Here is a 26,732-nt window from a genome sequence, read left to right as displayed (position 1 = left end):
CTCCATGATTCCTTTATACATATTTGCACAGATTAATTGTAATTTAACGCTAAATTTCGTTCTAAAAAATCAAGTAAAATCTCTTCAGCCTGTAAAATAGATTTTTCTGTCTAATCCCGACAGATTTAAAAAAGAAATTTTTTATTATAATTTCTTTTTTACATATTTAGTTACATATTATAATCAGTATTAAAATGTAAAGTAATTGTTGCGTTTGAAGTTGTTGTCATTAAGCAAATAAACAGTCATCGCCTGTTCCTTGAGGTTCTTTTTTCGGACTTTCAAGTGCAATCCCCGTGTAATTTATATATTACTTATTGACATAGGTATTTTATATTATTTTTAATAAGTATTTATAATATGGTAGCTTGATCAAAAGTACGTAAGACAAGTAATTTGATTTATTCCTTCAGACCGGTTGTGTGGACACTGGAGCAGTTGCAGCAAGTACTTGAAGTACACATTTATGACTACGCAAAAAAAAATTTCTTTCTTTTAATTACTATGAAAGTAATTAACATCTTTCAAAGGGATCGCAGTTAAACAGACAAAGGGATCGCAGTTAAACAGACGACTTAAAATAAGGCTACATATTAAACACACTATTAATGTGTTTAAGTAAACACACTATTACTGTATTAGTGTGCTTAATTGATTAAGTAAACACACTAATAGTATTAGCGTGTTTAATATATAACCTAATATAAAATTTCCTGTAATAAACTTTATTAGTTGTATAAAAAGCTTATCTATTAAATCTAACTTATTTTGATAACGTTCAGTAGCCTCTTTTGATAGTTTTTCTTGATAATCATGAGACATTTTCAAAGCGTTTAAGTAGTGTTGTACTGAAATCAACGCGTTTGTTTGTCCCCATATCATAATGGTAGATACTTTTATTTTTTAATTACGCAACGATCACGTGGTTTTTTCGCCGCAAAAATCAAAAAAAAAAATACTAGAAAGTCCTGGAATTTACAACTTTTTTTTTGTAAGTCCTTGAAAGTCCTGGAAATATTGAAGCAAATGTCCTGGAAAAATAGAAAAATAGTCCTGGAGAATCCTGGAATTTCAAATATTTTTTTTGGTGGGAACCCTGTTACTGTTTTTTTTATTTTTTTAATCTATATCTCTTTCATAAGTTTATAATAAAATCTAAATACAGATCTGTATAAACTGTAAAAGATATAGATCTAGATGTATATTTTTATTTTATAATCATATCTCTGGCACTTCCCTATTTTTTATATTAATTTATTGAACTTTATTGTTTTAATTTGCTAGAACTGTCTATTCAGTTGCCATAATATGATCAAATTATATAAATTTTTATCGATTTATATTACTAGAATGGATACTGTGCCTTCGTACTGGTCGAAGAGAAGAAAAATTATGAAGTCAGTAAATAAAATTATGACTGCTGTTGACAAAGAATATGACAGCTGTAATACTAAACCTTTCAACCAACATTTTGAAATATCTGTTTTCAATGACAATGGGAATACAGACACTGGGCATGGGGAAAAAAGTAATTGTGTTGATTCAAAATCTTCTAAAAATCAAAATGTGTTAGATTATGACAATGAATCTGAATTAAACAATAGTTTAAATGTAATAGTTGAAGAAAGTTATGAAATTGCACCTGGACATGTTCAAACATAATCGAATGATAACGAAATCAATGATGGATATGAATGGAAAAGGTATATGCAGCAGGATGAAATTGAAGATTGTGATGCTGAATCATTATCAGAGAATGATTCTGTTGAAAGTGAAACTGAGGATCCAGATGAAATTAAAAATAATGAAAAATGTTTAGCATTTGAATTGGGAATGTGGGCAGCATCTTTTTCTATTTCTATGGTTGCCATTTCTTCTCTTTTGTCTATACTGAGAATATCTCACCCATCACTTCCAAAAGATCCAAAAACTTTACTGAAGACACCTCGTGCAAGCAATGTCAGAGCAGTTGAAAGTGGTTCTTATTTTCACTTTGGTATTGTAAACTGATTGCAGCGTCTAAGCCATTTAATACATTTCTTCAAAAATGCTTCTTCAGAAGTTCCTGTGATTTCTCTGTAAATTAATTTTGATGGATTACGTTTGCACAAGTCCACTTCACAGCAGTTTTGGCCAATACTAGCAAAGGTATCAAATCCATTTAATAGTGATCCTTTTTTGATAGGCTTGTTTTGTGGCATGAGTAAACTAGGCCTGTAAATCGAGCTGAACGAGCCAAGCTTGCCAGGGCTCGGCTTGGCTCGTTTACATATTAAGAGTGTTCAGGCTCGGCTCGAGTTCGTTTCGAACATGAGATTCTTTGTTCGAACTCGGCTCGTAATAAATATATATATATATATATATATATATATATATATATATATATATATATATATATATATATATATATATATATATATATATATAATGATTCAGCATCACAATCTTCAATTTCATCCTGCTGCATATACCTTTCCCATTCATATCCATCATTGATTTCGTTATCATTCGATTATGTTTGAACATGTCCAGGTGCAATTTCATAACTTTCTTCAACTATTACATTTAAACTATTGTTTAATTCAGATTCATTGTCATAATCTAACACATTTTGATTTTTAGAAGATTTTGAATCAACACAATTACTTTTTTCCCCATGCCCAGTGTCTGTATTCCCATTGTCATTGAAAACAGATATTTCAAAATGTTGGTTGAAAGGTTTAGTATTACAGCTGTCATATTCTTTGTCAACAGCAGTCATAATTTTATTTACTGACTTCATAATTTTTCTTCTCTTCGACCAGTACGAAGGCACAGTATCCATTCTAGTAATATAAATCGATAAAAATTTATATAATTTGATCATATTATGGCAACTGAATAGACAGTTCTAGCAAATTAAAACAATAAAGTTCAATAAATTAATATAAAAAATAGGGAAGTGCCAGAGATATGATTATAAAATAAAAATATACATCTAGATCTATATCTTTTACAGTTTATACAGATCTGTATTTAGATTTTATTATAAACTTATGAAAGAGATATAGATTAAAAAAATAAAAAAAACAGTAACAGGGTTCCCACCAAAAAAAATATTTGAAATTCCAGGATTCTCCAGGACTATTTTTCTATTTTTCCAGGACATTTGCTTCAATATTTCCAGGACTTTCAAGGACTTACAAAAAAAAAGTTGTAAATTCCAGGACTTTCTAGTATTTTTTTTTTTGATTTTTGCGGCGAAAAAACCACGTGATCGTTGCGTAATTAAAAAATAAAAGTATCTACCATTATGATATGGGGACAAACAAACGCGTTGATTTCAGTACAACACTACTTAAACGCTTTGAAAATGTCTCATGATTATCAAGAAAAACTATCAAAAGAGGCTACTGAACGTTATCAAAATAAGTTAGATTTAATAGATAAGCTTTTTATACAACTAATAAAGTTTATTACAGGAAATTTTATATTAGGTTATATATTAAACACGCTAATACTATTAGTGTGTTTACTTAATCAATTAAGCACACTAATACAGTAATAGTGTGTTTACTTAAACACATTAATAGTGTGTTTAATATGTAGCCTTATTTTAAGTCGTCTGTTTAACTGCGATCCCTTTGTCTGTTTAACTGCGATCCCTTTGAAAGATGTTAATTACTTTCATAGTAATTAAAAGAAAGAAATTTTTTTTTGCGTAGTCATAAATGTGTACTTCAAGTACTTGCTGCAACATTCATTTCTGATGAATCTTTGTTGATGAAACACAGTGTCAAATGGAAAAAATTTTTGTTAAGTGATTTTACTAATATATATATATATATGATTTTACTAATATATATATATATATGTATATATATATATATATATATATATATATATATATATATATATATATATATATATATATATATATATATACACATATATATATATATATATATATATATATATATATATATATATATATATATATATTCGAGCTTAAATCGAGCCTATATGAACGAGCCTATGATGTTCAAGCTCGGCTCGTTTAATAAACGAGCCTAATTTTTTGTTCAAGCCCGGCTCGTTTACCATTCGAGCCGAACATGAACGAGCTCTTATCGAGCCGATCACTGAACCGTTCACGAACACGAGCCAGGATTTACAGCCCTAGAGTAAACCAGTACACATAGATGAATATTTAAAAGATTTTATTGACGAAATGCTTGAATTAGAAAAAGGCCCTGTAAGTTTGTATGTAGATGGTAAAAATTACTCTGCTAATATAAATCTATCCTGTTTTATTTGTGACACCCCTGCAAGAGCATATGTGAAAGAAATCAAAGGTCATACTGGATATTATGGATGTGATGATTGTACGCAAAAAAGGGAATGGCACAACAAGGTTACATTTCCAAGCACTAATGCTCCACTTTGGACTGATCAAGCTTTTAATCAGATGGCTGATTTTGAACATCACATAGGAGTTACTCCTTTAAAAACTTTATCTATTGGCATGGTGACACAGTTTCCACTTGATTACATGCACTTGGTATGCCTCGGAGTAATGAGGAAGATTTTAATGTTTTTACTGAAAAGCCCTGTTAGAGAAGGAATAAGATTAAGACAAGCATCCATTAATGGCATTTCGAAAATGCTAATTGAATTTAGAGCTTGTATTCCCCAAGAGTTTTCCAGAAAATGTAGACCTTTAAGTGACATTGAAAAATGGAAAGCAGTTGAATTTAGATAATTTTTATTACATAGTGGAATTGTTGCGCTTAAAGAACATCTGTCAAATACCTAGTATAAAAATTTTCTTTTGTTTTTTGTAGGGATTCACTGTTTAGCTAGTCCAGATCTGTGTGCAAGTCATGCAGATTATGCAGCAACTCTCCTATGTGCTTTTGTTGAAAATGCTATGGAAATTTATGATAGAGGATTTATTAGCTACAATGTACATGGCCTGATACATATAGCAGAAGATATAAAAAAATTTGGATCACTTGATAACTACTCTGCATTTCCATTCGAAAACTTCCTGGAACATTTAAAGCATTTGATACGGTTATTAGACGTATATCAGAAAAGAATGGATCATTAATAAAAAATTCAAAAAAATCTATGGAAGAAGGTAATCCCAGAAAGCTACATGACCTAGGCCCTGTTATATTTAGAGAACATTCTAATTTTTTACAATTTAAAGAAATTTTCATATATGGTTTCTTTTACTCAACCTCAAAAGGAAACAACAGCGTAAAATTAAATAATGAGTTTTGTTTGATTCAAAATATTTTAAAGTTGGATAGTGATGAAAAACATTGTATTGTTTATGAACTTTTTTTAACTATTGAGCCCTTTTTCAATTATCCAGCCAATTCTTTGGAAAATTTTGATATCGTGAAGGCATCTAATTTGTCTAGATATTATAAAACTGCAAGAGTGGATGGAATTTAAAAGAAATATGTGATGTTACCATACAAGACTAAATTTATTCTGATTCCTCTGTCTAAGTAGCTTGTATCAAATTATAACTATAAATAATATCTTAAAACGACTGTGCTCTTATTTTTTATTTCACCATATCTCATACAGGTCCTATTTTTATGTTTTGGTGTTTTTTTAGATGTCCAACGTTAAGATATTATGTAAATGCTTTTTTTACCATATCAAATAATGAATTTGAATTAAAAGGCAGATCTTTTAATTTTTCTGTCTTTTAATTATACTGTTAGTTTATATAATTTTTTTAGCATAAGCCAGTAAATGAATTCTAATAGAAACCGAGCTAAAAAGTAAACTTGATTAGAAGGTGGATTTGCATTTAGCAATTTTGTTAACTTTATATGTGATCCCAAAAGATGTACGGGTACTTGGGTATTTTGATATGGATCTTGGATCCGAATATGTCTATATATAATGGATTTGCCAGAAAAACAAACACATTGGGTAGTATTCTTTTTTACCTCTTTTTTACCATGATTAAAAAAAAATTAATTCTAAAATTTACTTGTCACAGATTATGAAAAGATGAAAAGGGCTGAAGTTAAGTCCTTGGATAACACTGAAATTTCTTCAAGTTGTTCTGAACAAGTAAATCAGCCAGAAAAAAGGAAAAGAATGCCTAAACAGTAATGGTATGTTATATTGTTGCTATGATATATTGTTGCTCTAATTAACAATTACTTGTAGTGTGCAATTGTGATATTCCTATTTTGTGTTTTACTTCACTCAGCTATTTAAAGACTTTTATTTGTATTTATTTAAAAAAAGTAATATAAATATAAAGTATATATTCTATAGGTAAGTATATATAATAAGGTTACTTTGTAAATTTTTAAATTACCTTTAATTGGCTTCAACAATTAAGGGTAATTTTTTTCAGTGTATTATTTACACATCTGAAATAATTATTTTGTTTCTATTTTCCAGGGATCCTGAATTTGGATCTGAAATACAATCCAGAAAATTGTTGAAAAGGAGTCGTCAGTGTTCCAGCTCAAGTTCATAAGAAGAACTACGGCCATCAAAAACTGTGATGCATAAATCGCTTCCTCTACCACCATCTCCACATCTAAATATACCTTTATCTCCTAAAGTGTTTGGTCAACCATCAGCACGTTCTGCTTCCACAACTTGTAAGTTTTACTTTTATAAAACCATCTCAATCTTCCCTGACTAACCCAATCATTATTCCTAATCTACGTTTAAGATCATCACTTCTTTTCTTGTCTTTTACAGTCACACCACACATTCATCTGATAATCTTCTTTTCTGTCCTTTCCAAGCACTGAATATCATCAATCTTCGTTGCTCATGTTTCATTGTTATACATTATAACACTCTGTACCATGGCGTTCTAGAAATACAGGCCTTGACAGTGCGACTAGAGGCCGATCGTATAAGGCTAGATTTTTAAGGATTTGGATTATTTTTGCTTTACAATAGTAATACTCTGCAGCGATTGGCGTAAACACAAATTATGAGTGACATTGTACCGTTTTTTTTTTAATCTAATTTATATTTTTTAACTGAAAACTTAGATGAGCAATATATTAATCAATAAATTTAACAATCATGTCTCAAAATTGTCTGAAAAAATGCCTTCAGTCTATCTTTCCTCCATTATTCATTTAATTTATTTTTTGACTTCTTCTTTGTATTCACCAAGAGTACATTTTCTACACTCAAAACCAACAATCTTAAGTGAACCTTGTATACCACTACATCTTTTATGAACCTATTGTTTACAAACCGTACAAACCATCCAGTTTGGTAAAACTCCCTTCCGACACACTCCACAAGACCACTTCCCAGTATTTTCTGCTTGCTCATTCTTGACTTTACAATGCATAATTTTTGTCTTATTCATGTTTATCCTCAACCGTTTTGCTTCCATTCCATCTTTCTAACAACTATTTGTATTAGTTTTTCTAATCTGTCACTGCTATCAGGCACAAATCATCTGCATAGAATAGCTCTCACGGTAAACCAACTCTGAACTCTTTAGAGAGAGGTTCCAAGACAATAATAAAAACCAAGGGACTGAGTACTGAACTCTGATGCTCACCAACCTTTACTTCAAAACTATCACTGTCCCCATTTTTTGTTTTTATTGATGTTGAACTAACATAGCCATGATAACTGTCACCAGCCATTCTTCAACTCTTAAATAATTTAAAGTCCACCATATTACTTCTTTTGGTTCTATGTTTTAAAATACACACCATTAGCATGTAACATAATTATATTTGTTTTGTCTTTAGTTCCTGATATAGTAAAGCATGCCGTGGCTGAGGCTGTTCGACCATTTTTCCAAAGTGTGTTCAAGCAACTGGAGGAGCTGAAAGCTGAAATTAAAGAGCAGGGACAGAAACAAGCTCCCATTGGAAAAACAATGACTGCAAATCTACCAGAAGGTCTGATCTTTCCACTCCAAGAAATAAATGATCTTCAAGAATTTAACCGAATTCTTATGGAAGATTCTGAGCAGAGATCAAAAACAGTCTGCTGTTATTTTTTATTAATTTGCGATATTTTATATCTCCATTTTACTAAATTGTTTCATATTTTTTTATATAATGTTATATATTTTAAGAAATAATAATTATATATTTTCTTGCTAACAAGTGTTTATAGAATAACATATAAGTACACAGTTATTGTTTTTAATTGAAAAATTTGCCTGTCCTTTTGTGCGGCTAATGTTTCACAATAAGTTGACCATTAAATTGTTTAAATATTTAATTCATATGCCTACCTGCCCCCCCTACCCTGTCATAAAGTGATACAAAATCCATGACCTACCTATCCCTTATATGTGTGACGTAATTTGCGAACGAACCCTAATATTTATTGTAATATAGATGTTGTATGCTTTTTCAGACGGAACTTTTTATCATTACGCTAAATATTACAATATTGGAAGTCTATTTATCAGAAACTTGGTGAATAAAAAGGGAAGCCCTAGGGATTCCCTTTTAGTTATAAAAAGTTAAAAAAATTCCAATCATGCATTTCAGTTGAAATGAATAATTAAAATTTTAATAACTTTAACTTAATTGTGTTTGGTTTGCCCGAAATACTTAGGACATTCCAAAAAATTTTTATTATATATATATATATATTGATTTTTTATTTTTTTCTGTTTGTATATTTTTATAGTTAGCTATATTTTACTTAATTATTTAGACAAACAATAGCTTTCAGAATGTATATTAAGTTGTCATTTAATAAAATTTATGAAGATTTTTTAATTTGTTGTCATTTGTCAAAGTTGTCATTTAATAAAACAAAAGCTCTAACCAAATTTAAAAATTTAATGTAAACTGAGAGGATACCTGTGTTTATGACAGGACACCTATGTTCTTGTTGGTGGTGGATTGGAGTTTTATTCAGATGTTTTTGTTTTTTTCATTTTCTGTTCACCTCTATTGATTCTTGGTATATTTTTATGCAGATGCAGTTAGAAAAAATCTCACAGCGACGATTAGTCAACTTTGAAAGATCCTGTCGAAATGGCTGTCAGGTTCAATTGACAGGGATGGCCTCAAAAATCTTCGCGAGGAGAGACGTAGAAGTTTAGAAATTCCTGGAGAAGACATTTAATTTTCTTTTTCATAATAAATAATTATATAAAATGTAATGTTTGTTTTCATTAAACTGTTTATCTTCTTGTTAAAATTGTTTATTTTTCAATTAGAAGCAGTTGAGAATAGATCAATAAAAATTATTATTTATATTTCCAATTTGTAATGAGTTTATAAACATGTAGTTGAAGAATAATAGTGAGAATGTGTTCTAATCACTAAAGCGATTTTTTCATAAAAATCTATTTATAATCTATTTAAAAAATATATCACCATAGTGATATATTTAGAGATTATATATAGTGATCTTTTCATAAAATTTTCATAAAAATCTTTTTAAAATAAAATGGAATGTCAATTTGTTTGAAATAAATAACAAAAACCATAAAAGTCATAATTATGACTTTTATGTCATATATAGATATATATGTAATTATAAAATAAGATATTTTGATATTTAAAATAAAATATTTCTGCATGGCATGCAGATTATGAATAATCAATAATTTACCCTTCTCCAATATTATGCCAAGGTTTGGCCAGTGTTGGACATTTATTGGGCCGTGATTAGCCATTTTAAACCTATATTGGTCCAATATTGGAGCCATGATTTATCCAGTAATCTGCCGATATTTGCCCAATAAAGGCCCAATTTGCGCTCCCCAATGTTTGCGGCCAATGTTTGCCCCATTATGGCCCAATAAATTTGTGCTATCTGGGTCCTTTATCATAATTTATATTATCTAGATATAGTTCAATAACAAATCAACTCTCACTCTTTCAAACTACAGTCTTTATTGATTGGGGCGCTTTAAATGGGATGATGAGTAGCAATTTATATAAACAACAAATTTTTCACTAATTATCTTGAAGAATAACAAAAACACGAAGAATTTTCTAATTACTTATAACAACTATTGGTAGACCTCCAAACAAAACTCTGGTTCTAAACTAAATTTACAAACCTACATCTTTTGGTATTGAAGCCAAAAAAAAAATTCTCGGAAATTTCCAACGCTATTTTCTGCGATTTTATTTTAAAATTAGATCATTGGTTCGTAAATATAGAAAACATGAAAGTTTGTGAAAAAATTTAGTTATAAATAATACGTTTATATTTTTGTACATAAATAGTAACTATAATAAATTATAACTAAAAATCACTCTATAATAAATTAGATCTCATCAATACGAATTTCTGATTCTGGTGAGTTCTGGCAAAGGCACAATAGTTAACTTACATGAACTAACTCATTTGGCAACTGCATAACATTTGACACTCAGAACACTCTGTACTGGAACTCTTAGTCAATCATCAAGTCTTCGGCTCTTGTTCCACTTTCACAGCTACTTGACTTATTCTCATCTTTCAAAAGTCAGTTAACAAAAATGAAATTATTTGCTCGTGGTTCAAATCAAATGTAACGTTTTTATTCAAGAAGAGCTTCAGAATTGGCCCAACAAACTAAAATCCCACTAATCTCAATCCTGTTTAAAATAATAGAGAAAAGTATTATTATTATTCAAGCAGTCACCAAAGCTTTGTAGGAAAAAAAAGCATGCGTTACACATTTGCTTAAAACGAACAACATTTTTAATAATAATATGGCCAAAAGGCTACCAAATAACGCCATACTCTTGGATTTTAAAAAAATTTCACATCAGCAAATACTCTGCAAACTAAAAATGTAGTAGATAACAGTTTTCCTAACCAACAGGTCTCAACAAGCTCTCATTAGTGAAACTCAATTTTATTTGTGATCTTCATCAACAACCTGCCAGATAAAATAAGCAAAAAAAACAACATTTGTAAGACATGCCGATGGCACCAAAATCTTACCACACGGTTGGTACTGATTTTAGTGTTATCGGTACACACGAATGAAAAAATTAGGTTGCGGCAATAGGTATGCGAAACCTAACCTCACATCTTTAGTCAACATTCGAAAACGAGTTGATCTCATTCAAAACTTTTGAATTTACAGAACCATTTACATAATCAACCTGCACTTTACATACACCCTCAAGTGCTTCTGATCATGGTTTAATTTTTACATTCACCCTCAAGCGCTTCTGATCATGGTTTGATCTTTCTAAAACTATTATCATTGTGCTGCTACAATTTCTAATTAAATAACGAGAAGCTAAATACAAGCTAGTTACTAATTTACTATTTTTTAAAGCAATCTAAAAGCACGTCGAGCCTGAAGGATATTATGGATGCAAAAGTCTAGTAAAAAGCTATTGCAATTAGTCTAATAATTGATGACAACAAATTTAATAACTCTAAATTGCTATTATGCCTATCATGTTATTTAGCTTTCTATGTTTTGCTGTTTTTAAACAAAAATATAATAAAAAATTAATCCGCATAATATAATATAAATATTTAAGTATAAATATAAAATAGCATAAGTTAATTAAAAAAAGTAGTATAAATTAATTAAAATTAAATAGCATAAATTAATTAAATATAAACGAGCACAAATAATAATAACAAAAAAATAGGGAGAATAACAAAAAAAATTAAGATTAAATAAAATGTCAAAATTAAAAACAATTGTAAATTAGTTCATGCTGACTTATTTTATTCTTTTATTAAAGTCTCTAATTACCAAAAAACAATTCATTATTTAATGGATAGATAATAAAAAACAAATAGATAAACAAAAAATGTAACTAATACAAATATGTTATCTATACAAACACGTTATAAATAAAAATATGCTTCCAATAAAAATACGTTTTTCATAAAAATTTTGGTAATAAAAATATAGATAATGCGGATGAAATATATGACGCGTGTGCATATATATAACGGACATCAAAGCCTATCGGTAAGATGTAAATACGGCCACTGGCTTATATATATACATGTATATATACATAATTACAATAAAAAAAACACTTTATACTTTAACAATAGTAAAAAAATTTTACAATTTGGAATTCAGCAAAAAATGTATTACGTCACCTTTTCCGATGTTAGCAACGGTGGATCGTTAAATTCAGTATTTGCCGTTTTTAAATCGTTGCTGCTTTTTTCAATGTTCTCGATGTCTTTTGCCTGTTGGTGTACTTCTTCTTTTTTATTAATTTGATCAAAATAAAGATCATTTATGTTTTTGTTGTGGTTCTCTGATTTAGAATCATGTTTGGCATAGTTAACTTCATTATTTTTAGATTTCAGTATCGAACGATTATTTTTTCTGTAATAAATAATTTCAACTATCACAAATAAAAATAGGATCGGAAGTGAAAAAATTCCATAAACTCTGAAAACAATGTTGGTGCCAAAATAATGCGTCAAAATACCACCACCAATTGCTCCCACTGCTCTTCCAAGTCCATAATAAAATCCTTGTAGAATACCTTGTACAGCAGCTCTGTATCCTTTTGGTGCCGCTCTGCTTAAATAACTAGTTAATGCTGCCCAAACACCAGCATGTGAAAAACCTTGTAAAACATCTAAAGGTAGAATAAACCAAGGGTTCACCATATATGATATGCAGAAAAACCGAACAAAGTTTACTAATAATCCTATTCCGAGTATTTGAACATGACCTACTTTTTGCAATAACCATTCAATAAAAAAATATGTTGTTGTTTCCGATAGGTGATCTGTAGCAGATGAAATACCAAATAAAGTAGGAGGAGCACCTAGATCCTCTAGATGCCAAAATAAAAAAACTCGAGATAAACCCATGCCTAGTCCACAATACAATGCTGAAAGCACGGACATAAAATAGTTTGGTTTCATAAATATATTTAAAACATCGCGGGGTGTACCATGCAAAGTTTCATCTGCATCGTCAGCATTGTTAAAGTTAAACTTCGTTGCAATGATTAAAGCAACACTCATTAAAACAATAAAAAAATAAAAAGCATACGTGTAGTCTTTACTGATGGGTTCGTCACAAACTTTATACATGGGTAAAGCGTCTATAACAAATCCTACAGTAAACATTGCAGATCCCCATCCTAAACTACCAAACATTCTTTGACGTCCATACCTTTCTTTATTATCACCAAGTGCATTAAGAGTTGCAGTGTCTGCTAGAGTAGGGGCGGAAGATGCAAAAAACTCTCCAACTACAGTTAAAAAAAGTAAAACCCAAAAAATTTGATGTATGCTTTCTTCGCTAAAAACGACATTACTTTTTCTGTGTGGATTAATCTGAGGTTCATGTGGCGTGTTTGACTTCAAGAATTCATTTACCTCGTCTGTTTCCTGTGAGGTAAATTCTGTAATATTTTTGGCCAACATGATAAAACGATGACACGTTTTGTCTAATGGCTTAATCATTCCTAATGGGAATACAAAAGCTATCCAGCACAGTAAGTTGAAAATGAGCATGACCTTTCTGATATTCAATCTGTCGGCTAAAGAGCTTAGTGATGGTGCACTAACAAACTCAATTAAAGGTCGCATTCCCACCAATATTCCACTTTGCGAAGGATTCATTCCAATTTGTTTGTAATATACTGCAAGAAGAGGAAAAAAAGAACCGTAAGCAGACCAATAAAAAAAATAAAATAGCTTGGAAACGAGCAGCCTCCTATTCACACTACCACACTTAGCAAACAGTTTTTTCATTTTTTAATTAATTTTGAAACAGATTTTTGAAAACGTTACATCTTTTTAAACAACTTGCAAAAACTTTTTTGTGCACTTCTCAGCTTCGATTATTGCTGCAAATAAGCTACACAACCATTGAGTAAGTCACGCTCGGTTGATTGAACGAGCGCAATTCTCGAAAAACAAAGAAATTCTGGGAGAATGCAGCAGCTCTCAAAACAATACGTTTCCAATCAAATTAAACCAAAGAATTACGAGTAAAAATAATTAAACTATCAAAGTTTAATTTTTTAGGCATTTTAAAAATTTCTTTTTAGTTCTAGCTGTCTTTTTTTTTAATTAAAAATTAAATTATTGCATATTTCAACCTGTACAACAATAGATAAATTTCCAAAGAAAAAAGTTCTAAATCAGCTGAAAAATATAAAAAAAACCTGTATTTGTTTTGAATTTTTACCGTTTTAAATTGAGCGCTGAATCCAAATGTCAAAAAATAAACCAGTAAATATTAGAATAACACTCATCCATTGCTCAGCTTTTAGATTATGCGAAAAAATAAAAACAGATATTAACACATTAAAAAATTTACGAGTAGTCGTTATAACTGCGCAAGTTAAAGGGCCAAACCACGCAATACTAAAGTATATAAAGTTTTGACCAAAAGCACTAGTTAAACCTAAAATTAAAGTATAGAGCAAAACAAGAGGAAATTTTTCTGCATAGATATAAAAATCTTTAAACTCATTAGTTAATAACATTATCGTTCCCAAAATTAGAAAAGAATATTTGTTTGTAAAATACATTAGTTTATGTGCCTCGATGGAATAATCTCGCTTCATTATATCCTGTATTGACGCCAAAATACCGTCTAAAATTAGAGAAAATAAAATTAACAAACATCCGTACGAAACGTAGTGTTGAACACCATTTTTAGCGCCTGCCAAACTATCTTGCATTTTATATTGAAAACACATAAAGCTCATTACGCCAGTTACAGTGAGAAATATACTCAAAAATCGGTACAGGGGGTATGCTTTTTTATTAGTAAAATATCCAAAAACTAATATAGATATAGGTTTGCTAGACTTTAGTATTAACTGCGTAGGATAACTGACATAAAACAAAGCAAAGAACGAACACATCATTGACAGCATATTCAAAATGCTACATCCCAAATATAGTCTATCAGGAACATCTGATTTTACGATCATTTCTTTTGGATTGCTGATAGTTAAAAGTATTAGTCGAGCACAAATAGCATTACATAGTGCCGGTACAATTAACATTGTGAGATAAAAATCAAATACTTCTTTTCCAAACTTTGTAGTTATTACTTCATTTACAATGCCATTTGCTAGATAGCCCAAGAAAACCCCCAAAAAACAAACACAAAGTTTAAATAACATCAGTTTTTAGTATATATTGATAACCTAAAACGACAAAATACAAGTAATTTTATCAATGTCAAATTAAAAAAATAAACCAAAGTTTCGACGGTGTCAATTAAAACACTGTCAAAAAATACCGAAACGTGCCGACTGCGTCAAATAAAACACTGTCAAATAATACCAAAGGGTGCCGACGGTGCCAAATAAAAATGCCAATTAATTAAAAAAAAGAATTCTTATTCATTGTTATTGTAAACATAAAAACTAATTTAAAAATGCGTTTTTGTTTTAATTTCTTTAATAAAAATACAATATGATATTAAACATGTAGCACACAAAAACAGCTAAACAGTATTTTTAAACAAAAAAATATTTAAAACTTTGACAAAAAAGTTTTGTATTCTTCTAAGGTACTCTTGCAAATCTTAACAAATTCCTCTGATTCACACTTGATGATACTTTGTAGCGATAATTTACCTTTTTTGGAAGTGACTTTTCGTGGTGCAATTAACTTCATCAAACCTAGTTGCCGCATGTATGTAAATCGTTGTTTTATGATTGGGAAATGGGTTTTTGCAAAACATATGGGTGCAGATACAACCAATTGAACTGGTGTTAAATCCTTACTGCTCATATAGAACTCAAGAATCTCAGTCATAGAATGGTGAGAAAAATCATCACAATCCACAAAACAATTCGGACCTCCTTTGACTGCGAATAAACGAGCAATATCAGCCTCTTTAAATCCAAATGATTTAAATAAATCACATCTCCTATTAAATTTCTCTGGGAATCGAAATATTTCAGGACGTTCATTAAGAAGTCTAAATGCTCTACTTTTAACTGTACTTATATTTTCAATGTAATTTACTACGTCAATGACTTTGTCATCAGACAGTACAAGAAAGACATCCGGTCTGTTGCGTAAAAGTTTTTCAATATCCTCAGCAACAAGAAAAAATGGAGAAGACTGCGCTTTTTCAAGACAAGCTTCTAGTTTTTCTTTGGAAATAAAAAGAAATTCTGGACAAAGCCGATAAATTCGCTCTATCTCTATTTTATACGATGCTAAGAAATCTTTGACTTCAGATAGATTAATTTCCCTAGCTTCTCTTAAAATGGCATTTAAAGATTTATCCTGAACTGAGAATAACCTTGGTTCGTAAAAAGAAGTTTCCAGTAATTTATTTTGATCTAATCCCAATGTATGTAGCCGTTTTAAATGATTCAATGCTTCAAGCGTTAAAGGATAACTTAATAAAATAGGATTCTTCAATATAACATTTTTTAAAGCTGACTTTAAACCCGCTTTTTCTAATAGCGTTAGGTTTTCTTCTAAACGTGTTAAATCAATGCTTCCAAGAAATGGATTTGCACGGAAAAGTTCTATAACAGGTAGATCAAACTTTTGGAAGCATTTTATAACGCCAAAAAAATTCGGATTGCATAAATCAAAACACGCTGGTATTGATAAAATCAACAACATTTCATCACTTTTTGTAAGTCCCGAATCTTTAATTAATTGTAAACGTCTTTTTAACACTTCCAAACTAAATCCAAAAATTTGCGAAACATTCGTTTGAAGTTTATGAAGCACTTTATTCTTGTCTTCAAATAAAGTGTCATTTTGAATATTTTTAAAATAATCTACTACTTGAAGAGTAACCTCATGATCTTCATTTAAATAATGCTTCCTATCTTTCGTTATTTTGCTTTCCTTATCAATTGACTTTTTATATACTTTTTTACATACCAAACTACTAGTTGAGAAGCTACGAGAATTTGGGCAAACTGCTAAAGAAAATTTGAAACATTTTGATGAAAAATGCCAAAAAATATGTGATCGATTCATTATATTAACTAAAAGAAAAGCAAAAAAAAACCATGTAATAATAAGTATTTAAAACATTTTAACAGGGCTGTGTACATGATCAATAAAAATTAAACACATATTTGTATACATATCTTAAAACAGAACCATAATTAATCATGCAAAAAAATGTATTCTATTAAAAAATCAAAGTTTGCCCAACCCTAAATTAAAAAAAACTTTAAATTAAATTAAAGAAAATTTAATTAAATAATATAGTATTAAATTAAAGGGTGTGACATCCGCCCCCTATATTCTAAAAAAGATCTGAACTTTTTATTGGTTCTCACAAGCAACTTTGTTAAATTTTTTCAAAATTTTAATGGATTTAGGTGAAGCACAAGACCCTTTAACACTTACAGGTTCCTATCATTATATAGAAAAAAGTTTTCTAAAAGTATCTCAGGTTGGGTCTCAAAAGAAGCGAAATTATATAAAAATTTTAAAAGTAACAACCATTTTATAAAATTATATTTAAGATTTTTTTTGCAATAATTATCAAAAAAATAGACTTTTTTCATTTTTAGGTTAAAAATGTCATTTTTCTGCAAAAAAAACTCTAAAAAAATAATTTTTAATAATGTTATTATTATTTTAAAATTTTTTATATAAATTCGCTTCTTTTGATACCCAACATGACATACTTTTGAAAAAATTTTTAAATATAATATTAGGGACCTGGTAAGTGTGATCAAGGTTCTGAAGGTCCCCCTAATTCAAATAAAATTTTAGAAAAATTTAACAAAGTTGCTTGTGAGAACCAATAGAAGATTTTAAGAATATGAAAAGATTTTTTTTAGAATATAGGCGGCTGTTTTAGAATATAGGCGGCGAATATAGAGTGGTTCATAAAACGACATTTTTTTAAAATGTCTGATGGCAACTAAATGTGTTCTATGTAATAAATTAATACTAAATTAAAAAAATTTTTTAAAGGTCACTCAAGACGTTTAAACATCAGACAAGTCCCTAAAATTTTGAAAAAAAAGTTCTTTAAAAGCATATTATGTTGGGTCTCAAAAGAAGTGAAATTTTATAAAAATTTCAAGAAATATTAAAAAAATTAAAAAAAAAACCAAATTAAAAAAGTTTACTTAAAAAAACTTTAAAAATATGTACATTTTTATTTTTTGTTAAAAAACGATATTTTTTAAGCCATAAAATTTAAAATAGTAATCTTTATATAAAATGATTATTGTTTTTGGATGTTTTATTAAATTTCACTTCATTTGAGACCAAACATGATATGTTTTAAAAAAATTTTTTTTTCAAAATATTAGGGACTTGTCTGATGCTTAAGGGTCTTGAGCGATCCCCCAAAAATTTTTTAAATATAGTATTAATTTATTGCAAAGAACACATTTAGGGGGTGCCATCAGCCATGTTGTTTTATGAATGTTGTTCATGAACCACCCTAATATATATATATATATATATATATATATATATATATATATATATATATATATATATATATATATATATATATATATATATATATATATATATATATATACATACAGTCACGATCAGAAGTTTAGAACATTGCGTAAAAAAACACAATTTTCATTAAATTATTCATTTATTATATCAAAATATATTAGTAACCATTACCATTGACAAAAATAATAACTTTAAAACATTAGTAAATGTTTTATGAATTGAATACTCGAAGTTAATACTTGGTATAATGTCCTTTAGCATTCAAACACTTAGCTAAGCGGGGTAGGCATAGAGTGAATGAGCTTTATTAAATATTCAGGAGTCATAAGTTAAGTCCATACCTGCCTAATTTTTTCTTGTAGATCATCCGAAGATGAGGGTCTTGATTTTTGGACTTTGTTTATAATATGATTCCAGCAGTTTTAAATGGAATTGAGGTCGGGTGAGTTACCAGGTCAGGGGCTAATGATCTCAACCCCTTCTCACATACCCAACTGCTCACAATCTTGGCCCTGTGACAGGGGGCTCTGTCATACTAAAACTTGTAGGTATTTGTGATGTTAATGAATATTTCAAGCTTTTTTTGAAGCATTTTAAGATATATATGGCAATTTAATTTGCTGTAATGACACCCCATATCATGATTTAAGGGCAATGTTTTACAGTAGAAAGCAAATACTGAGGGTTGTATCATTGGCAAGGCAGGTGTCTAAAGCTTGTAGAACAACAAACAAATTTTTCGATTAATGATTCGTCTTTAAATATTGCATCTTCCCAATCACCAGTGCTTCAATTTTTGACAGAAGGCAATACGGTCAATAATATTTCTTTGAGAAAGGTAAGGTTTTTTTGCCGGAACATGGCTATTTAAGTTAAATTGTTTGCACTAATGTCTTCTAATTGTCACAACACTTTTTGCAACACCAGTTGGGAATATCTCAGATGAAATTTTAGAAGCACTGGCAAACGGATATGCTTTTGCATAACGATGAATGCAGCTATCTGTTCTTTGAGTAGTCACCTTGATCATCCAGTTCTAGCTTTGCTTTCAAAATCACCAGTTTCTTGATATTGGTTTTTAATGTTTTTATAATGCAGCTATGTGTTACATTAAAACCTGCAGCAATAGAAGTCAGGGTCAATCCCTTGTTCACATAGAATAACAATCTGAGTACGTTTTTCTGTTGTTAATTCATTAGTTTTTCTCATAATTATTTATTTTTTGCTAAAATAACAACAATCTATAACTAAAAGAAATTTACTTTACATAACTTTCGCCTCATATCTAAGGAAAAATTTTTATACGAATATTTCAAGTTTTCTGCAAATTTTAAAGATGTTCCAAACTTTTGATTGCGACTGTATATATATATACATATTTATATATATATATATATATATATATATATATATATATATATATATATATATATGCATATAAAATTTTATGTATGATGTATGTATATGAGCAAACAGCTAAAGTAAATTTTAAACATTTTGATCAAAAATGTAAAACACATGTGATCAATTCATCATATAAACTATAAAAAAAAGCAAAAAAAACCATGTAACAAAAAGTACTTAAAATATTTTAACAAGGGTGTATGTATGTATGTATGTATGTATGTATGTATGTATGTATGTATGTATGTATGTATGCATGTATGTTTGTATGTATGTATATATATATATATACATATTACTAATTTATTTAGTAATATGTATATATTACTAAATAAATCTGTAATATACTAATAGTAAAAAGTTATTTCACGCATACAGATCATTAAAACGTAAAAAAGTTCGTTTTATAAGAACTTTTAGCTACGGCTTCTTAATGCAAATTTTTATTGAATAAAGTGTGCATTTAAAGATATAAAATACAATACCTATTAAATATTTATTAAATGTATTTAACACAGTATATATATACCAATAATATATCTCCTTTCTTGATAGTAATATATTTCGTTAAATACCAATAAACACTCTACCAATAAAATGATTAAATATTTAAAAAAGTAAAATAAATACAAATAACTTTTATATAAGGTTGATGCAGTTTATTGAAAAAATAACCAAGAAAAGACACAAATGCTTCTATCAGAGCCAAGGATGCCATGCAGGATCCATTCGACAAGTGTTGTCCGAGTTTAATGCAGCTGATATAAGAGTAAAAACTTTAGATTCAGCATTTTCAAATATGGCCAAATCTAAAAAATATGAAAAAAACTCAAATCTATAACAAAAATAAATGTTTTCAAATCACTTATAATAACCAATTATGTTTTAAACACATCTTTAGGGTCTTCCATAAAGTAAGTATGCAAGTATGGAGGGAGGAATGGTTGGTGGGTTAATCAAAAAAGTACGAATGCGTACAAGGGCTGCGCGCAGTGTGTTAAAGACAGCAAGTATGTACATGATTTTACGTTTTCTATTTCTCCTAAAACTTGTAATTTTTTTTAACTTCACAAGTTTAAAAATTTAACATTATGTTATGTAATGGAGAGTTGTTTTTTTGTTTTTAAGTTAGACCACTAATAAAATACTTTGAAAACTACATTACAGATATTATTTACATAGAAAACGATAAAAACCATTTTAAAGTGACGAAATTACACAAGTCAAAAATTTTGGTTTAAGATATTTGGTACTAGAAACCCCAAAATTACCATAATTTTGTTGTGGTGAATATCTCAAAAACGATAACCTAAAATTTACTATGCTATTACTTGAAATATTCTAAATTCATTAAGAATGTAATAAAGATCCAGTATTTATATAATAAAGAAGATCTTTGATAATAAAAGCATGTTATAAATAAGCAAAAAATAAAATGTTTTTGATCATATCTGGACTTTCAATTCTTTTTATTGGATTATAATAATGCTACAAAAGTGGTAGAGAACTTCCATTACAACAAAATGAACAATTCCTGAAAACTTCATAGAAATCAATTAGGAAAATTTAAAAATATTTATCGTAAAGTCATGAATTTTGAGGAACTTAGAAAAGCACATTTAAATATAAAAATCTTCAAATAAAAATAAAATACCTACTTAAACAACCTATTAACTCATATTATCTCATTATAAAAGTGTTACATAATAATTGACAAAATAATAATATCAAAGTTTTTTTTAAATGAAATATACATTTAAAAAAGATTTTGACTTGTAAGTTAGATTTAATTAAAACTTTTTTTCACATTTTTTTCTTCAGTTTTTTTGTAAATAGTTGTTACTAGTAAATAAATAAAATTATTATGCACAAAAAAATTTTTAGCCTTATTAACTAATGTATGCATATCAAAATTTTAATTTAAACTAATTTTCAGAACTTTTTGAGCTGTGGCATTCATGCTAGTTTCAAGCGTGTAACTTGTCTTCATGATCATGGCCACACAACTTGTCTTCATGACCATGGTCTTCATGATCACCCTGCTGCTAGTAAAAAGTAACTCAGTGCAACCTGCTCCATGTCCTGCTGCTTTGTAGGATTTGCTTTCTAAGCAAAAACTGAAAGGAGTTTCCTTCCTACCAACAGTACTATTTAAAATTGGTCATGGCTATAGTAATATATACATATATAGTTACTTATTATTATTATTTTTTTGAGTGTGTGTCTTTTATATAATTGGAAGTGCCTCAGTTACTGTTTTAGTTCACCTGTAATCTACTTTATATGTATATTTGTTTTCTGTCTAAACCTCTGGCGCAGTGTTGGTTCACCCCTAAGTTACTTTATATATGTATGTTTGTGTTCTGCCTGAACCTCTGGCATAGTGTTTACTTACACGTAAGTTACTTTATGTATGTATGTGTTCTGTTTAAATGTTTGAATGTCATGTTTAAACGTTTAAATCTGTTTTGATGCAGTGTGAGCTCATTAACTAACTAGACACTCCAACTATAAAACCTACAGTCACCCTTATCTCTAGTATTTTGTTAGATATAATATTTTTCCTAATGCATTTCCAAAATGTCATGCCCAATGTTTTAAGGTACTGTTTGGAGGAAGTAGCTCCTTTTAATTACTCCAGGCCAGGTCAGGTTTAGGATCATTACAATCACCCTGCTAGTGGTATTATGTAACCTAGTACTACCTGCCTCATACCCTGCTGCCTTGTAAAGTGTGCTTTTTTTAGGCAAAAGCTAGCAGAAACTAACTTTGACTTAAAAATTCCCTGCCTTGGGGCTCTTGGTTGAGTAAAGGCTAGAGATGGTATCTCAATAAAAATACTCATCTTAAGCAGATGTTAATTGCATCCAACTACTGTCTTGTAGGAGGCCTCCTAGGCAAAGATTTTTGGGGTAAGCAGAATTATTCTGCTAACCTGCGTCAAACCCCTTCTTCATCTATTAGACTGGCGTAGATGTAAACCTTTTACATTGTTTCCTGCCTAGGATGATGAATGCTGGATTTTCTTGACTCTTCTCATAGGTTTTGCTTGTGCCACCTTGGTAGTGGCTATGCAACTCTTCCTTTTATCTCCTAATGAGGGTACAGTTCTAAAACTCAGATTAATGGTTCTAAGACCGGCTGGTAGTAAGGTTTCCCGAACTCTGTGGTAGCTCTCAGAGAGGCTGATTCCATCAACAACTGCAAAATATCAGAGTATTAACAGTGCCATGTTACACATGGATGGTGCACCTGTTAATGCTTTTGGTGGACTTTGTAGAGGCTACATAAGGAACCCCCATGTTACAACTTAGGGTTAATTAAAAGGACTGAGAAATTTGCTTAACTCATTGCTAAGGAGGCCATGCTCTATTTATGAACGAGTGAAGTTTACTTTAAACATGTTAAAAGTAACCCAAAATATTTAACATAAAAAACCATCCCCACCACCTAACTGTGGTGGGGATCTTTTACTAATATTTGTGGTCTGCAAAGCAACCTTCCATCAGTTGAATCTTATCTCTTGCAAAATTCACCAGACTTGCTTGCTCTTAGTGAGACTAATTTAAATTCTGCTATTCCTTCTTCTGATCTCAGTGTCGATGGGTACTATCCTTTGATTTGCAAAGACTCTATTAGTCACATGCTTGGCTCGGGGGTTATACATATGCATCAATACACCTATTTGTGGTGAAATCAGGTTTGAATCCTTTGACCATTCTTTTATGTGCTTCCGCTTAGCACCTCTTTACTCTATTACCTTTCTCTTTGTTATTTATTGTTCTCCTTCTTCTCAAGAAAGCACTCTTTTAGATGTAATTTCTGATCAAATTGAGCATGCCCTCTCTCTTTACCCCTCTGCCAATATTGTTGTTATTGGTGACTTTATTGTTCATCGCACTGAAAGGCTCGGCTCTAATACCACTATAACTTCTACATTTCTCAATTTCTTACTCAAATAGTTAACTTTGTGACTCGTTTTCCTGACAACCCTAATCATTTAGCTTCAGTCTTTGACAACCCTAATCATTTAGCTCCAGTCCTTGACAACCCTAATCATTTAGCTTCAGTCCTTGACAACTTTATTCATTTAGCTTCAGCCCTTTATGTCTGGTCTCTTATTCTAACTTGTGTTCTCTTTTTTCTCCTTTAGGTGGTTCTGACCAATGATCTTTTTATATCTTTCATCTCGTACTTCCTTTTCAAACTCTCCCTATCATTGCACTACTTACTGCTACCCTAAAGATGACTGGGATTCTTTTGTGGTGGTCCTTGGGCTGATGTCTTTTCCATCTCAGCTGAAAAATGTACCCCTTAAGTAACCTCCTGGATTCACGCAGGAATGGAAGCTTTTATTCCTTCTTGTTGGTCCTCATTTCTCAAGTCGAGCTTCATTTTACTTCATGGTTTTCACCCTCTTGTGCAGCGGCTATATCTAACTGTAATTATTTTTTTCATCTTTTAAAAAAAATAACTCTCTGAAGAACAAACAACTATTTATTATCGCAAGAAATTGATGTAAAAAGGTACTGTAAGATGCTAAGATCTGTTATTCTCAATTCACTAAATCTCGCATTTTATTTCAGATGTTAGGTTCTGGAGACTTTTGGAAAATCTTTAACAGTGCAGTTAACAAAGGTAGGTCTAACATTCCATCTCTCATTCATGGTAGCGATCTTATTACCTGTCCCAAGGATAACCCCATACTTGTTAATAGAAAAGAATTATTTTGTTTTTAGTATTATTTTGTTTTTTTAGTAGTCTTATTTAATGAAGGCAGAACTATTTGCAAGTAACCTATTGTTAGACATTCAAATCACTCCAGCTTTTGTTGCTAAAGTCATATCTCGACTAAACTCTTCTCCGGTTTGTGGTCAAGACAACATTCTTGTCATAGTCTTACAAAATTGGTCTCCAGAACTCTCCTCAATTCTCTCTAAACTATTTAATAAGTACTTGATTGAGTCTTTTTTTCCTGGCTACTGGAATATGGCAATCTGTTGTTCCAATTTTCAAAAACTCCGGTGAACATTCTGACTCCTTTAATTATAACCCAATCAGTTTTCTTTCTGTTATTAGCAAGGTCTTTGAGTCTTTGATAAACAAATTTCTCACATCCCATCTTGAGTCAAATAACTTACTGTCAGACGATACAGTTTTTCGATCCTCTCGCTCTACGGCTGACTTGCTAACTGCTGTGACTAAAAGATTTTATTGTGCATTAGATGGAGGTGGAGAGGCTAGGGCTAATGCCCTTGACGTATCTAAGAATTTGGACAAAGTTTGGTATGCAGGTTTTCTCCATAAGCTTGTTTCATTTGGTGTATCTGAGTTCTTGAGATTATCAAATTATTTCTTTCTAACCGCTTTAATAAAACCATCCTCAAAGGCCAGCACTCTTCTTTATTTCCAGAAACTTCTGGGGTACCTCAAGGTTCTATTCTTGGTCCTGCTTTGTTTCTTATCTACATTAATGATCTTTCTGACAACCTTACATATAAAGTAGCTCTTTTTGCTGATATCTCAACTTTATACTCCTGTATAAAGTTATACTCCTTGATAAAAAGTCTTCTCTTTTTCGATCGCTTAGAACAGGCAGCTGATCTTAACTCTGATCTCCATTCTGTGAGAGATTGGGTCTCACAGTGGCTTGTAAATTTTCCAACTCCAACAAAACTAAGTTATTTACTGCAAACAACTATCACAGTACTGTCAACATTCCTATATTAATGAATGACAACCCTCTCACTAAATCTTTTCAGGATTCAGTGAGAGGGTTGTCAGGAGCTCTCATCTCTAGTTCCATCAACTAAAACTCATTCTGGCTTGCCTTGTCATTAGGCAAAGTCTCATTCTTTTACTGTATCTGTCCCTGCATGCTCTAAAAACTTTTATTCATCTAGTTTTTTCCCCCCGCACTTTAACCATTTTGAACTCTTTCTCATCTTCTTTTTTTCCTGACTCACACAACCTACAACCTTTAAAGTCTTCTGTCAACCGTATCCTTGCTTTATAACTCTATTCTTTTTTTTCTAGTTTTTAATTAGTAAAGTTAAAAAAAAATTTTTTTTTTCTAGTAAATAAACTTAATAGCGGTTGCTTGCAGCCTTGTTGGGAGTGAGTCAGAATTAAAAAAATCAAATTGTAATTGTTATAATTTCTTTGTTTAACAAGTTAAAAAAAGATTTCTTTATACAACCAGACATGTTCAAAAAATTTGTGTATTCATCCTTTACCCATTTCTCAAAAAGCTAATATTGCTCATAAATAAACATCAATAGCTCACTGCTACTGGTTTGCTTCTGGTAGAACACAGCTTCTGTTAAAAGTGATAAGATGCAGTGTTACTATAAATTATAATTTATTAAATTTACCAATGGGAGTTATTATTTTATTTAATATGTCAGTGTTCATAAATATTTAACAGTCATTTATAACATTGAACTGATCATAATAAACAGAACTAATATTTTTAGCTACAAAACCATTATTTAAAATGTTTACTGAAGATAAAAAGCTGGAGCTGAATCAAAAAATGTTCTTTTTGTTTGCTATGCAACATTCAAATTTTATTTTATGTAAATTAAATACATTTACTTCAGTTTGATGATTGATTTTGGTTTCTTCTGAAGAGTCTATGTTTCTTACTATATTTCTTTTTTTTTTGTCTTTTTTCCCTATTATTTTAAGTATTATTTAATTAAAGTGATAGGACAAAAAGTGAAGTGATACAGAAAACAGCAACTATAAATGGAAGATTCGTTAAACCATGTAGTCAAATGAACTAAAAACATCAATTAATAAACAAAAAGCAGTTTTAGAGTTAGAACAACCACATCTGGAGTAAACAAAGCGTTGCTATGAAAAAAAAGCTTATACACCTTTGTTATAAAGTTATTTTTAATGGATTTAAAATCTTACCACTTTTTATCAAACAGCCATGAAATTCTCCTAATTATTTATTAATATAC

At 29.9% G+C, this 26,732-nt stretch overlaps 2 protein-coding genes across 2 annotated transcripts in view; both read right to left on the bottom strand.

Annotated features, from left to right (window-relative positions):
* Positions 1-11,740: 11,740 nt before the first annotated feature.
* On the bottom strand, positions 11,741-14,367 carry LOC100202741 (major facilitator superfamily domain-containing protein 6). Its single transcript, XM_065810761.1, has one exon. It carries the CDS (start codon positions 13,672-13,674, stop codon positions 12,043-12,045), a length of 1,632 nt encoding a protein of 543 aa, XP_065666833.1. The 5' UTR covers positions 13,675-14,367; the 3' UTR covers positions 11,741-12,042.
* A 5,882-nt stretch (positions 14,368-20,249) lies between these two features.
* LOC100202217 (transformation/transcription domain-associated protein) overlaps positions 20,250-26,732 on the bottom strand; it is a 102,887-nt gene continuing 96,404 nt past the window's right edge. Inside the window, exon 56 of the mRNA XM_065810760.1 lies at positions 20,250-20,570. Coding sequence (XP_065666832.1) covers positions 20,461-20,570 — 110 coding nt within the window. The 3' untranslated portion in view covers positions 20,250-20,460. The remainder of the gene's footprint in view (positions 20,571-26,732) is intronic.

Source organism: Hydra vulgaris, chromosome 11 (assembly GCF_038396675.1).
Source record: "Hydra vulgaris chromosome 11, alternate assembly HydraT2T_AEP".
NCBI lineage: Eukaryota > Metazoa > Cnidaria > Hydrozoa > Anthoathecata > Hydridae > Hydra > Hydra vulgaris.
Note: the sequence above shows the minus strand (reverse complement) of the source record. Positions and strands in the feature narration are given on the sequence as shown.

Bases quoted from the DNA above. Each gene is read 5' to 3' on its own strand.
- LOC100202741 (XM_065810761.1), bottom strand. From the start codon at position 13,674: ATGAAAAAACTGTTTGCTAAGTGTGGTAGTGTGAATAGGAGGCTGCTC.